The sequence below is a fragment of the Coturnix japonica genome, chromosome 3 (genome assembly GCF_054131305.1).
Source record: "Coturnix japonica strain WE chromosome 3, WE-NBRP24, whole genome shotgun sequence".
In the NCBI taxonomy this organism is placed as follows: Eukaryota; Metazoa; Chordata; class Aves; order Galliformes; family Phasianidae; genus Coturnix; species Coturnix japonica.
Window position 1 is genome coordinate 82,990,780 of NC_140665.1, and position 16,271 is coordinate 83,007,050.

Genomic DNA, 16,271 nt, shown 5'->3' on the forward strand with positions numbered 1-16,271 from the left:
CTATGTGAACTGAGACAAATTGAAGTAAATACTCCCAGGCAATGCTTATGACTTCCTGCATCTGAATTCAAATACAGAACTAGTTAGATTCAAAGTTAATCTCAAAAGGCAGAGTAACACTTCCTGCATAGAATAAGTTGTAACTGATTGTAATATTAAAGTTATTTAAACTATCTCGTCCATGACAAATCTCAAACTGTAGGCTAACTTGCTACCCCATACCCATGACGTCTCTGTAAAGTTCTGTTATTACATGCAAATTGCACTGAAATCACAGGAGATGTCTATGAAGATCTAATTAAATATTATCAATTAGCAAAATCTCTATATCAGGTAAATAAGAGATCTGTCTCTGTGTAATTGTTTATGAAGACTAAATTCTCTAAACTTGCAACTTCCATCAATCACTGAGAATTATATAAGCATAAGCATTTAAAAATGGGAATATTTTTACCCTTTGGCAAACATCAACATGGCCAAGACACTGGGCAGCCTCATTCATTTAAACTTGGTTTAAAATGTACTTTTATTCTTAGCAGTATAAAAGAAAATCAAAATTCAGAGTATTTCAAAAACAGTAGTACTAGGAAATGTTATAGAATTGTGAACATTGTCATATGTTTATGAAACTTGACTGCATTTTAATATGTTCTGATATTTTTATTACATAACAGAAGGAAAAATTCAGTCTTTATGATCAATGACACACTCACCTCCCCAGTGTTCATCACATACTGTGAACAAGGTGGTTTTATTGGCTAATCCTGGGAACACGCTGCTGCACTCCATAACAATAGCCTGAGGAATCATTATGATGCAGGACACAATCCAGATAATTATAATGCTGTTCCTTGCACGCTTGGCTGTGCTTTTAAACATCAAAGGGTGACAAATTGCATACCATCGATCCAAAGCAATGCAGCTAAGTGTTAGCACAGACACAGAGACTGAAACTGTCTGAAGAGAAGGAAATATTATGTAAATGTAAACGTAATTATTCAGTTTTAAAAAGGATTTCAATTCTCAACATACCTAGCTTTCTATTTGAACATACTACATGGAAATTGTTTTCAGAAAAAGACTTTGTTTTAAGTCATCTATTATGGAATTCTAACAGATATACTCATTTACTGTAGAATCAAATAGAAAAGTTCAATTGGAAAAGACCTACAAAGATCATCAGGTCCATCTGCCCGATCACTGCAGGACTAAATATAAGTTATGTGTATTATTAACAGTATTGTCTAAATGCCTCTAAATGACAGCTGTGGGGCATCAGACAGCTCTCTAAGGAAGACTGTTCCAGTGCTTGACAACCCCCTCAGTAAATACATTTTTCCATTTATCTGTATTTCTATATCTTACATGTGTATACAATGCACATCCTAGGGTACATACCCACAGTAGGAATAACAGTCAGATTCTGAAAGAATATATTTATGCAACTTAGAATTTGCAAAATATGTGAAAAATTTATTCTAAAATAGTCATGTACTTAGATCTTTATTTCTTTGATGAACAATTTTTTTTTAAATGTGCTTTTTATTTCTGCTATATTTGATTATCAGTAGCACTGATTTACCTTCTCAGTTTTCAAAGGAACAATGGAAATCTAAAAATCTAAAATCTCATGAAAAAAAAAAAAAAACCCAAAAAAAAACAAACCATCAAACCAATGAACTTAAAGCAGACTATGTTATTTTAGCCTTCTATTCAGTATAGAAAATAGCCCAACAATTTGATTTCATTGTTCAGTGTTCATTTCATTTTCTCTTCAGATTTTCTCCCACTAGAATGGAGGCTTTGAAACAAGATTTGTGCTTTTCATACTATCCAGCAGAAGACTTACTTGCTGGAGAACTGTTGCTCTTGACAGAGTGGGTTTTCAGCCTGAACATGCAGGTCTCTGCTGAAAACACAGATAGTGCTTGGGGCACAGAGATGACCAACTACATGCATTCAGAGTTATAATTAATTCTTTTGATTTATAATGACTGTAAGGCCAAGTAGGTTACCACTCTAGTATTCCCAGTGTGTTCACCTGAACATCTATACTTAGGAAAGGTATCTTCCAATCATATTGGTGCAAATAATCTCACAACTACTTAAGTTCATTGGTAATGAGTGGCAATAAGACAGAAGACTTGATCAAGTATATTAAAGGTAGCCATTATGACTGGGTCTCAGGACACTATGACTACCTCTAAAGAAAGAAAAACAAGTCATTAAACGTGTGTAGGCATGGAGTCCCTTCAGACTTCTTCAGAAGTTCAGAATCTATGTCATGGATACTTGAGTAGCTTTTTAGGCCCCCTTACAGAGTATAATTCTGTACATAATTCTATTACCAGGCTTTTTGTGTGTGTGTGTGTTTGATTGTTTCATATCTCTTCTGAATCATTAAAAAAGATCACAAAAAGTGAAGAGTATTGGACAAACGATCCAGAAGGTGCATTGCCCAAGTCTAACAACATTTGCTAAGCACATATTTATTCATAGTGGAACAGTGATTATATATAGTAGGTATCCTGAGGTACCTACTTCAGTAGCTGTGACAGATCTGCATGATCACCATGAGCAAGATAATGTAGCTCTTCTCTTTTTTGTAACATGGACAACATGTATACAAACACAGTAGAATAATACCTGTAAGTAGGGAATTGCTTTGCAGAGATGCTGCCCAAAGAACCAAGTTTCTGTGATGTCCACCACTAAAGTTGCTGGAAGACAAGTAATTGTGACCAGAATGTCAGCCAGAGATAGATTCACTATGAAATAGTTGGTGACTGTTCGCATGTGATGATTCTTCCACACTGCAATACAAACTGAATTAGGAAAGAGAAGTTAATAAGCTGGAAGTGTCTTAGGGAACATTTTAACAGGAATTTTTGTAGTTGCTAGAATTAAGAAAGTGTTTTCCCTTGTCTAATAGGGGGACAGAACATTTGGGTGTGTTGTTTGGTGTAGAAGCTGTGTGTTTCCTTTTAGAGTGGGAAAAAAAGAAATTGCTCATGTAGGTTGATTCTCAATAAACAAAGAGTAGTTTTACACAGACCACAGCAGGGAAAACGACTGACTTACAATAAAGTAGCTTATTGTACTTCAAGTACTATTTTCACTGACTATTCTCACAACATCCTTCATGCCTATCCACTGACTCTATTCTATGGCAATAAATATCTACCTCTGTGAAGGTTTATCTTTCTCTTATGCTATTGTGATGCTTGATTCAAATTGCTACATGTAGTCTTATAAACTGTATCAAGAAAACAACAATTTAAAAAACGATTTTGCTGGACATAATGTGTCTATTGCACCTGCAGATAATCTGTAGCATCTAGCTGGGAAGAAGGTATTTATGATTTGAGGTAAGTAAATGAATGTAATTTTTTCAGTATTAAGAGCAATGCACTTTAAATGTGGTATATTTTTTACCATGAGTATTATAATCAAAAGCAGTATGTAAAAGATACTCTAAAAGATGTACGTTTGAATTTTGTTTTCTGTCTTCTCTTTTTATCTTTTCCAATTTTGAAAGACTTTTTCAAATGAAACAAATCCCTTATTTAACGTGGATGCGATACATTCATAATCAAATACACTAAAAATGCCAAGATTGAGTCTGAGAAACTTGCCTAAAATAGATTTTGTAATGATTTTAATAGTTAGCTCCTCAGAGATCATAAAAATCAATATAGCTTTTGAATGTTGTAGATTCACCAAAAGCTCTTTAAAGACTCATACTCAGCATTTTCTTGAAATACCACAATATAATTCTTGCAAGGAAACAGTACAATTACCTCTATATCAAAGATTCTTCTCCTATAAACATTATTTCATCCATCATACAAATCTAAATGAAGAGTCAAAGTCTCCTTAATCTGTCAGGATATAGCACTATGCTTAATTTAGAAATACTAAACAGATCACAGAATGCCACAGAAAGGAGTTTGAAGGGTTCTCAAGAGCTATAAAACAGAATCAGCTAGAGTTAAACCATTCTCTTATTAAAATAACACAGATGGAAAAAAAAAACAAAAAAACATACAAAAAAAAAAAAACCAGCCTTGAAGTCACAGAAGTTCTTGAGATAAGATGCTTCTTCAGATCCTAAGAAGCATGGTGTGCATGAAATCTTGTGCCCAACTCCCAACTAGTATCGGTTGTTCTAATAAAACATATTTCTTCACAAATCTTGTCTTGCTTAAGTCTTTATACCAACCCAACTATACCAGAAGCACCACTAAGCTGCTGTTGGCAAGTTTGCATTTCAAAAGCTGTTGCAGGTGAAAATATCTATCTTTCTCAAATGTGCTGCAATGATAAACCACATTTCCTTTCATAAAGAAGAAAATAATCTTTTAATGTCTAATCTACTTCTATTTTGCTGCTCTTTACATAGCGTTTCTGTACACAGGGCAGCAATGCCAAACAGCTTTTCCCCATTCGATTCATATATGTGAGATATGATATATAAAGATTGTTATTATATGTCTACTCAGTTTTCTTTTCATATTGAACAACTTCAGAACTCTGATTTTTAAAATTTATTTATATTTTGTTTAACTGATGCTAAGTTTTAGAATTTCTGCAAACATCCTCCTTGATGCTCTCTGGATGTTCTTTAGATTGGATCACATCATTGTTGTCACAAAGTTAAAGAGACCTTATTGCTCTCTGTAACTGTCTGAAGGGAGATCTCTTCTCTTGTGTAACAGGTGATAGGACTAGAAGGTGAACCAGGGGAGATTTAGGCTAGACGTTAAGAAATACTAATTCTCTGGAAGAGTGGTCAGTAAGTCGAATGGGCCGCCAAGGGAGGTGCTGGAGTCCCCAACCGTGGAGGTGTTCAAGGAATGTTTGGATGTTGTGTTGAATGACATGGTTTAGTGAGAACTATTGGTGATGGGTGGATAGTTGGACTGGATGATCTTTTAGGTCTTTTCCAACCTTGGTGATTCTGTGAATCTGTGAAAACCTCTGTTCTGTTAATATAGATGTTCTTAATATCTTCTTGTCAGTGGTTCTGACCTGGTTTGGCCTGGCTCCATGACTGAATGAGGTGTGAGGACTCACCCCAAGATGGATCTAAAAGCAAAACAGCATCAATGAGCTGCTGGGAGGAAAGCAATTAAGTAATTAATTAATAAATATGGTAGTGGAATGTGAAATAACACAATATAATAAAGTATCATTAGAATTGAAGCTACAAATCAAATAAAATGATTGAGTGTCCAAATCCAAAGGCCTTATTCTAATGCTGAAGGTGAGATGGCTAGGGAGCACACACAGCAGAGATGAGGAGAAAAAGAAAGGGCAGTCTCATGACTCTGAAACAGTTGTATCTTTCACCCTGAATGGAAAATGGAAATGGAATAATTAAATCTTCTGGGATCTGTAGTTCTTCTCTTCTGAGAAAGGTATTTTTTTTTGGCTGTTACCCTAGATATCTGAGAGGCAAGGCTTATAAATCAATAGGAAACACATTAATTGTATTTACTGCTCATTTGGGTGATTTAATTTATCTACTCAAGTAATTATTTATCTACCACTGTAAGATAATTATAACTATCCAGGTCTTTGCTACTGCCACTTGCTGCATGGGATTACTAAAATTATCATAGAATCGTAGAATGTCTACAATTGTAACAGACATTATGACAATGCAGACACAGTCAGCACTAACAGAGGAGATAATCCACAAAGTTAGCTAATGCGAGTTCCATTTCACTGGCAACAAATCATGCCAGAAATCAATTCATTGCATTTTGCATGTTGTGTTTGAAGCTTTTTACAAGTGTCTGCAAACAAAACCTCAGAGGGCTAAAAAGAAAATAAATAATTTTCATCTCTGAAGTAAGGGAAGTAAAGCACAGAACAGAAGTTGCCAAAGGTCATACAGTAAATCAGATATAGGATAAGGAACTTAGACTCCTAATTCTCAGCTCTGTGCTAAGCCTTCCAGATCACACTAACTTAACAAAGATGGGATTTAGATGAACTTCAGCACTTGCTGCTCCTCAGGGAAATAAAAAGGACTGTGCTTCTTGCTACTTAGGGAGTAGCAGTACACAGGAGGCAAAACTAATATACACAAAGTAGGTCTGAATTCCTTTTAATTCTAATTTACAGGGACAAGAGAGTCCTGAAAGTTGAAAGAAATAATAATTTACAAACAAAGAAATGAAAGATAATTTCTATATGTTTGTATGTTTACCTGTCTGAACTCATGCTTTCTTTGCTGCACAGCCCATTTTCCATTCTTTGTATGATGCATAGTGCAATAGCAACTTGATTGGCATGCTTACATACTGCCATAGTAATTAGGAAGTCTCCCAGAGAGTTATTCCCTGGCTCTGTTAAAAAAAACAACCAAACCAAACAAAAAAAGGGCATGTTTAAGAAAGGCCGCTAAAAAAGCCCCTGAAAAGAAAGGATTCTAAAACGTTTCCCTCTACCCATTGCCCTCTGCTGGCTGACGTACGGCATTCACCGGCTCAAGCATTGACAATGTTTTCCTGCTAGGCTATGTTTTCCAGTGTTTTCAGTGCTAGGCTAAACAGAGCTGCAAGGATTTGAATCAAATTCTTTGAACAGGGCAAAATAGTATAAGTGACAGCAAGTTAGTTCAATGTATTTCTTATAGACTGGGTGTCTTTCTGAGTCCACTGCTTGGTACAAGCTTGTTCAGTTGCCCTGGACATGGTAGCTTTATAGCTACACCAGTGATCTAGTAGATCACTGAGAAGGTCTCTATGGGATGTTCAAAATGTATTACTTTATGGGAGTTCAAAGTAGTGTGACTATGCCATAAAATATATTAGAAGTAATTAAATATCCCAGCAAAATAATTTTGTATGCTAGCCACTCTCATCCCATTCAATATGCATTTTCATCTCAAATAGCTCAATGGAAAAGTGGAGGCATGCAAATCCTGTTCAGGTGTTACAGGAATATGCCATAGAAAGACTCGCTGGAGTGCAAATATCTGCCTACAAAGAGGGAATGGCAGACATCAAGCAGCTTTCTTGCTGACCCTGGAGAAGACAAGCAATGATGAGAAAGGTAAGAACAATTCTCAAATGGAAGTGGATTTTGCCAAGGAGAACTCTAAAGTCATGAAAGGTGAGAGCAGCACCAGTCTTTCTAAGAATAAAAAATAGGAGACGCAGCAGATTTAATGGGTTGCCTGTTTAGAGCATCTTGTAGTGGCCCAAACTGGGCTCTTCAGTAGATCTATGAACCAGTAAAGACATCTCTGAATAAGTTCAAACCTTTTGCACAACTTTGGATATTCCCAACTATGAGAGGAATAGTGTGGAAGAGCATGCATTAATATGGGCAGGGGAGAAGAGAGGCTCAAAAATTAAAAAAAAAAAATAAAAATGGGAGATAAACAGAAAAATTATCCTGTATCGTGCTTCCAGACTGAGAGAATGCTGTATTGGAACATAAATACCTGCCTTATTTATTTGAATAAATTCTGTATTTTAGTTTTCATTTTATAAAATTATTAAAGGTTCCCGTTAATAACTCAACTCAAAAACAAGCAAGCAGATCCTTTTGCGGTGTTTTGTTGTTTTGTTTGGTTTTTCCTCCACGAGACTCAAAAGAAGAGCTTTGATCAAAACGAAAACGACTGCTATTCTTGCCTCGGCCACACAGTGTCAGTGAAAGACTGCAAACAACTCGAGTTGTCAGGCAGCGCTTGGGAAAACTTCAGGAGGTTTTCCCCATTGAGGGCAGTTCTGCTCTAAGCAAGTTGTTTTCAGCACTCACGCTCCAAGCATCCCACGCCCCTTCCGTGCCCTCCCCTCTCCCATCCCCTAAAGGCTCTCAGGAAAGTATCCAAAAAGACTAAACATAACAATTAAAAGTAGAGTTAAAATTTAAGAAAGATGCTATTTTGAGTTCATCAAGAAAACTCCATATACTCCGTAGTCCTGAAGATAAGACAATGTAGTGAGGGTTTTAGATTGGTATTTTTCATGTTCAAATTGAATCCCTGTTGATTTTGTGCTCCAGGGCATTTTAATTAGAGACCGTAATTCCACCTATTCAATCAATGAACATAGCTCATTGTATCTAAAGATGAATATGAAAATAATACAGAGGCTCCAGCTGGTATAAAATGCAGCTGCTTGCCTCCTGGAACACTTACACTGTCTTGAGCATATTAAACACTATGCTGATCTCCTTCCGTTGGTGAATAGCTGGTTCAGCTGTCAATTGATGCCTTATGGAAGACCTAAATTATTTTCCTAACACTCCAGAAGTCTTGTCAACCTCACTTAATGGGTCATCCTCCAACTGGACTTCTTGGTCAAAACAGAAATATATATATATTTGTAATAAATTTCACCTGAATATAAATAAAGTGTTATATCTTTTTCTCCATTATGCTACGCTTCAATGGCTTTAGTTCAGTTTAGAAACTCATTATCACAATCTTTTGACTAAAAATATGGCCACAAAGAAGTTACATGATTATAAGCACTAGTCATCAAAATCTGGTCCTTTACATGGATTTTTGGGTGGTCTTGTGAGGAGCCAAGAGTTTGAGTCAATGATCCACCTGGGTCCCTTCCAACTTAGAGTATTCCATTATTCAATGAAATATCTCCCTTGTTCTTTTGCATGTAATGACATTACTGTGCATCAAAACCTCAGTGGTGGAGTGTCTTATCAACATGATCAAGCTGAAATAAAAGCTGAGTAGATAAGCTAGAAAATGAGATTCCACCAGAGCTCCTGTTGAAACAATAAATCAATGCATACTGTCCGGTAGAAAAATCTATCACTGAAATTATTTTCATTATGTTCTATTCCTGATTGAGAATCCTTCTGCTTTAACATAAGTGTCTAAAAATTAGGTGCCTAAGTCCAAGCTTATTTTATTTATCTTAGGAAAGCTTTCTAAGAGACTTTCAATACCTTCATTGATGATCTTGATTAAGGGGTGAGAAGTACTTTATGTAAATTGCAGAGGATATATAATCAGGGTTTTTTTTAACCAGTAGTGAGAACTAATGATCTAAAACAAAGAGATTTCTGCTGTGAATAGAAAGATGATATCTAGGTCCTATGCAGTCAATGCTGTCAGTCTTTTACCCACTACTAAGCTCTGAACTGAAACAGTCCAAAATAAGATCAGGGCTCCATTGAAAAAAGTAGTAGAAAGAGTGATACAAAAACCAGATACTTCTGATACAGCAGTTATTCTAATGAAAATATTGAAAATATTCCTACAGTTGGTAATAAAGCCCAGCAAAGATCTATCCTTGAATATATTAATTGGAAGCAGAATAGATGGATTATGTTCTAGGCTGCACCTACAAAGGAAGGTATGAAAGGTGACAGATTCTCCTCATAGGACAGACTAAACACCCATCAACATAAATCAATGAAGCCTGACAAAAGGAGCATGTGTTAGGTGTGCAGCCCATGTATGTCATGTAAACAAGTCTAGATGTGCTGTTTACACATATACATTGCACAGTTAGCAGCAATATAACTTTTGAGGTGTTTTGTAGCTACCAAGTGCTCTGTTCTACTCTGACTTTTAAAAAGAATTATGAGATGGAGTCGTTGGCTGTCCATTTCTGTATTTTAAATACTGCCTCATTACAGGGCAAAAGAAGAACATAAGAACTAAGTTCTGCTTTCTGGAAGCTTATCTGTACAAATTACAATCGGGAGTAATCATCTAATTGGCACAGAATTCATTTTCTAACTCAGCTGCATTACATAATCTTAGGCAATTAACAGTCTAATGGAATGGGAGTTTTTACTGGAAGGTCAGCTACACTATGCAAACAGTCTGCCAAATATATTAGCTTCGGTCAATTCTGGATGAAGCAGAAGTTGTCTTCATGCAGTTTCCAGAGTTCACTGCATGAATTATCACAGACTGATCTGTTTTAAATTGCCTCACCACACACATTTATACTTCTTTATCTATTCATAGTAATGATAAAAACCTACAAAATCCTTACACACACTTCATATTTGATATAGAAGGACCTTTAATGTAGCTGTCACAGTGCACATAATATTATGATAAAAAAATTTCACACTTCACTATGATTCAAATTTAAACCTGCGTGGCTTGTTAAAATCAAAGTAAGCTCCAGAGCTAAAAAGATGTTCAACTCTAGAATTATATATTTCAAAATGCATCCATCAGTACAAAATGGAATTGCATTAGGAAAACTGAGGGAAAGGTGTGTTAGTCCCTGTTCAGCTCCTGGTAGACTGGGCTTTACTGTTTTTGGAAGTCTTGTGGAGCTGGATAGAGGCTGAAGAGTCATGATGAGATATTTTCCTTCTTCCATATCTATATGATTCTTTCAAAACCTCACTCAACACTAGGCAACATATCCTTACACCCTATAACTCTCAAGGCTGAATCTGTTTTTAGACTAATTTAACGGTCTGGTCTTCAGATCTATCAGTCCTACAGCTATGGGAATGTAAAATTAAGTAAGATGAGTTTTTTTCTAAAAGAGTTCCATGTATTTATCAGGAGGACATCTTGAAAGTAAAAATGCCATAAAAGCAACAACAAAAAAAGCAACAATAAAGTTTGCTATTTGCTTCCTAGGCAATCTGCCAAATGCATGTGAGTATGGGAATTCTGACTACTGACTGATAGTTTGCTCTTCTGCAGAAGCTGCTGAAATATCCAGCACTTTAAGTCAAAGCTTGTGGTATATCAAATAATATCAGATAGGAGATATTTCATCAGAAGTACTGTAGAAAGCAGTTGCTGGAAGGCAGATGAGTCTTAAAGTTTTAGCTTAAAACAAACCAAAAACAAAACAACACAATATTATGAAGAACAGCTATGAATAAAACAGGTTATGGAAGTCCGTATGAAAAGGAATACTTTTTTTTCTTTTCCTTTTTCAGCACCTTCTGATGGTTTCTGACCACTGAGACTGGGTACTTTCCCAATTGTTCTGATTCCAGTCCTCCTCCTTTGTCATCAAATGAGTTTACAGCAGAACTATTGTTTTGTATTCTGGTCCTCATCAGAGGGGTGGTCAGAGAGGAAAGGGAGTTGATTGTGCCCTTCTGCCCTGCACTCATGAGGCCTCATCTGACGTACTGCATCCAGACCTGGGGCTCCCAGCATAAGAAGAATGTAGAAGTATTGGAGACGGTCTACAGGAGGTCCACAAAAATGTCAGAGGGCTGGAGCACCTCTCCTGTGAAGAAAAAAGTTGGGCTTGTTTATCCTGGAGTAGAGAAGGCTCCAGGGAGAGCTCCTTGTGGCCTTTCAGTACTTGAAGGGAGGTTATAAGCAGAAAAGGGACCAACTTTACAAGGGGTGGTAGGACAAGGGGGAAAGCATTTAAATGAATAGAGGGGAGACATAGATTAGATGTTAGGAGGAAATTCCCTACTCAGAAGGTAGTGAAGAACTGGTTGTCCAGAGAATCTGTGGATACCAGTGGCAACTCTGGCTATGGCAGGAGAATTGGAACTAGATGATCTTTAAAGTCCCTTCCAACATAAGCCATTCTGTGATCCTGTAGTTCTATGAAGATCATGGCATCATTTACAGGAATGCATGGCTCATCCAGTTCTGCCAACACTTTCATGTACGCATAGATCTCAGTATTCTCCAGACACCTGGGGAGTGATAACAGAGCAATCACTGAAATGTTACAGTTGCCTACGGATAGCATTGACTAGAAGTTTGTTGTTAAAACCTTACATTCAATTTTTTCTTCTACACTCAGAAAGAAAATAGTCCTAAAATCAAATAATAATAGGTAAACATCAAATGAATGGTGCTGAGTTTATGAATCAGAATGTGAACTCTGAGGAAGAGACCACAGTTGGGTTCTGTACTGATGTCACTATAACATGGCAAAAGAGATTATTATAAAAGATGGAAAATAATAGAACTATCCAGAGAAGACTAGTTCTCTGTCAGTTAGGCAGGATTTAATTCTTAGGTGGAAAAAGAAACAAATATCACTATGTTTTGTGAATAAATAAGGTTTCTGAGTCCTCTGGATGATATTCTGCATGGTGTCCAATGCACAGAAGCCAGCAGTGCTGAAGAGCTTCATGCTGGGTGCTGGCAGGTTGCTCAGGCTCTCAGCCCTTGCCAGCAGTGAGAGTGCCAAGAGAGCCAGCAACCCGGCTGGCAGGACACTAGAAGGCTGCTTGTGTTGTGTCCTTTCCTTGAACACATCAAGTGATCTCTGCCGTACCATTTGGTTGTGATGAGTGCATGTTCCCTGAGGAAAAACATTTCATTAGAAAAGTTCTGACCTACTTGAATAAATACATTAAATGAGAACTATTCCCATTCTTTATCTGTGTAATTGCAGCTGAATTGGTGGGGCTGGACATTACTTATTTATCCCTTTTAGTCTTATTCCAGTTTTTAACCACTGCAACTACTTCATGAGGAATCTTTCTGCCCATAACCAGTGACCTCCATGCATACTAAGTATATCTTTCCTTCTTTAATTTCCCGCATTTCTATTTCAAGCACTTTTGTTTTAAATAGAGAAGAAGTAGACGATTAGTTCAAAGTCAACTGTTAAGAAGTACTTTGGTTTCCTCTAGCTTTGCAAAGAAGTTGTGATTTTGTTTCTGTGTAAGGGAATACTTTGGTCTTATATGAAAAACAGAAAGTCCTCATCCTCAGTGACTGTTCTGCTTCTACTGATAAACCATGCCTAAATGAAAAAGAAAACAGGACAAAACATACTGATGTTATCACCATGATTTCAGTTTATCTGAATGTCTCAAAACCTTCAAATCTGTTCCTTTTTAGTGGCTTCCAGTGAAATCACTGGTGAGCAGCTAGAGTGGGCACACACAAGAATTACTGATGTGAAGTACTTGAATGCTGTAATCAAACCTGCATTCAAACACAGAGGCTTGCAAACACCTTTCATTTTAGCTGGTTTGTGCAGCAGTTTGGACAGAGTGTGTCAACTCTCCTAATTAAACTGGAAGCAAAATAGCAATGCAGATCTTGCTGTATGCTACTATTAGCAGGACAATTCCTGCAGAGCAGATCAGCCCAAAGCTCAGTAAATGTCAATCAAAGTTCGAACTTTCTACCGTAGCTGTTAATTAAGTGTCAGAATGCTTAACTGTAGTTCATTACTAATACCTAAGGGTTGTGCTGTGCTTTCCACTTGCACAAATGTCATTCTGAGAGCACAGTGAGTGACCTCATTCTGTGTGAATGCACAATTGAAAATGATAACCATATATTAAGATTTTCAAGGGTCTTTCCAAAGTGCTAACTGTGTGAAATATGGACAAATGCAAGCAAAACTCTGACTTCTCATCTCACACTAGTCCAAATGCATTAGTCAAATCTAAGCAGAGGAATGTACTACATCATTAAGGATGATGTGATAAAGTGCTAAAACTTTACTGAAACACTGTTAGTCACTAAAACTGCATCTGGTTTACTTTGAGGAGATCCAAGATTAAATTACAGATTAACCTTAAGTAAGAACTTTTCATGCAGGAAATTTTTCTTCTTGGATACTTAAGAACACGAACCATTCTCAGATTTTCACTGCTGATCAAATAAACAAGGTTTCACAAAAATGTCTTTGGCAAGAGCACATCAGTTTCTCTCCTCAAAAACCAATGAACCTGCAATCAGCTTTCTTGCATAAAGATGAGACAGTGTTCAGCTAATGAGCACCTGCACCTGCAGATCCCAACAAGCTGGTAGTGAACAGTGGTAGCATTGTTGAAGGGTGAGATCTGTGTGATACACAAAGGCAAATGGCTTGGATAGAAGCAGTCCTGCCAAGGGAGAGGTGGGCGGACAGCTAAATGCCAGCTTTCACCCTAGGCACAAAGATAAGGTAGGCATGTCAAGGAGGAGAACCAATGATATTGTCTCTGTTTGCAAGTGAAAAGAGAGGAAATCTTTTCTTCTCGTGCTTCAGGGAGAAAAAAAAAAAAAGAAAAAAGAAAAAAAAGAAAAAGTGTAAACAGCTCCAATAGCCGAAGATTTGACCTTGAATATTGAAAGGCGAGAGGACAGCTTGTTTGCAGAATGGGTAGTGGGGGGCGGCTGAACACAGACAGTTCTAAAAGCTGTCCTCTTTCAGGATCAGACGGGAGGCACTTTTCATTCTAGTACAAAGCACAGGCTCTGTGCGAAGGCAGCTGTCTTTCACTGTGAGCGCAGAGCAGCTGACCAGCACACACGCTGTTACACAGCCTTTGTGGTGAAGGCTCCATGGGTTGGCCAAAGTACACTCTAGGTGTTTACCGGCAGCTCCAGACAAAAATAGCACCATCAGTCCATCGAAAAATAAAAAAGAGCCGTGAAAAACGTTGTCTTTGGCTGAAGCTTTATTTGCATCGTGCCTCGGGAAGCCTGGATCGCCGGCAGAGCGCATGACGTGCTGAAATTCATGAATGAAGGGCCCACATGGCAGGGCTGGGCGCTAGTGAGCCGCTCCGTTCATGAGAATGTCAGTGATGGGAATGAAAAATGCAAATGGCCGTGGCTCTGGTGGAGAGGATTTTCACGGCATACTCCGCTCCCTACGCGCACGTTCATTCACAAAGACGTTATTTATCGCTCTCAAAGCGTTCCGCGCGGCTCCGGATGGCGCAGGGACCCCCGCGGCCATCTCCCCCTCGCCGAGGCGAGGACGGCTGTCACGGCACGGTCACAGATCAGGCGGGGGACCAAGAGCAGCGCAGAGCCGCTGACCCCCGGCCCCCACACGGCCCCCGCCTGTCCCCGTCAGCGTTGCCCGGGGGAAGCGGCGAAGCCCCCCGCCGCCGCCTCCCACACGGGTACATGGGAGCGGGGAGGGGGGGGGTGAGCGGAGGGAAGGAGTCCGCCCCCGCCGCCGGGGCTGCGCAAGAGCCGCCAACTACCGGACCTGAGGGCGGACAGCCGCTCCGGCCCCTCGCTGCAGAGCGAGGTCCCGCGACCGCTCCCCAGCGTCTGTCAACCCGAGGCCGTTCCCCAGTGCCCGTCCGTTAGAAAACATTGTAGAAACGGTTGTAGAAACAGACAACCGCTGGAAAATGCCCGCGTTCTTGATTTCCAGCCCGGGGAACGAGGGGAACCGGCGGCCCCGGGAGGAATGAGAGGCGGGGCCGCAGCCGGGGCGCGTTGTTTCAGCACCTCATCTCGCGGACAGCGACGGAGCCCGCGGTGTCTCTACCCGGGCGGCCCCTCCGAGCTCCGAGCTCCGACCCGCCCCGGGGTCCGCAGCCCCCTCCCTGCAGCCCGGTTCTCCGCGGTTTGCAGCGGGGAGAGGCGAAATCTCCCCCGCGAGTGAAGGCAGGTTGGGCAAACTTCGGGAGCCAGACTCACCTAGCACGTTCCCGACGAGAGCCACGATGAACACGACGATGTATCCGGCTATTAGCGCCCATTCGTATTCCTTAGGATGCAAATACTCCTTCCAGAGGTAGCGCAGGAACTCCTCATCGTCGTAATCGGCGGATGGGGCTAAAAAGGGCTCCCGCGTTTCATTCAGCTCTGGAGAGGACGTCCAGTTCCTGCACGGAGGCGAAGCATCCTCGGGCTGAGTCCCGGACATCCCTGGTGGTGATCCGGGGGGCTGGAGGAACCCTCTCAGCGCTCCACAGCTCTCTCCCGCCCCTCCATTGAGACTTGTGATTGCCAGTGCCAAGCGGGGTGTGGGGAGAAAATGACGCGGGAACTTCGGGAACCAATGCGGGACCAGGCTGGGGCTTCGAGCCGGCCCCACACGCCCCGTTGCCTTTCCCCGGGCGGGCAGGGAGCGCAGCCTCAGCGGCCGAGGGGAAAGGCATCCAGACGGTTGCAATGCTCTCTTCTGAATCCACTGCTTCACTTTTCAGCTCTTCCGCGTTTGGACGTGAAAGAGCATCACCTCTAGGGGAAAGGACGTGAATTCGACGTGCTGCTGCAGAGGACACACAGGATAAAGGGAGCTATGAAAAACGAGACTTTCTTGTCTCTTTGTGAAAGTTGTGTGATGCTACTTCTAATGAATAAACTTAACACAGAGCCAGATGTTCATGAACACCTAGCTCTAGTGGGCACTGGCTAAAACAGATGAATGGGAAAATCTCAGTTGCTATAAGCACCATTTCCATTATGAAATGATACATCTCACTCAGTTCAGTATCTATCTGCACTTCCAGAGGAAAGTGACTCTGCTTTGACTGTACTTCCAACGCATAAACTTAAGAGAGAGCCAGATATTCATAAACACTACAGTGCTTAGCTCTAGACAGCGCTTTAGCTTCCTGAATCCTTC

General features: G+C 39.8%; 1 protein-coding gene across 1 annotated transcript in view; it reads right to left on the reverse strand.

Moving 5' to 3' along the window:
- HCRTR2 (hypocretin receptor 2) overlaps nucleotides 1-15,786 on the reverse strand; it is a 30,840-nt gene extending 15,054 nt beyond the window's left edge. The window contains exons 1-3 of the mRNA XM_015859165.3: nucleotides 15,338-15,786; nucleotides 2,647-2,825; nucleotides 714-957 (exon numbers count right to left, since the gene is read on the reverse strand). Of these exons, the coding sequence (XP_015714651.1) occupies nucleotides 714-957; nucleotides 2,647-2,825; nucleotides 15,338-15,566 (652 nt within the window). The 5' untranslated portion in view covers nucleotides 15,567-15,786. The remainder of the gene's footprint in view (nucleotides 1-713; nucleotides 958-2,646; nucleotides 2,826-15,337) is intronic.
- Nucleotides 15,787-16,271: the final 485 nt, after the last annotated feature.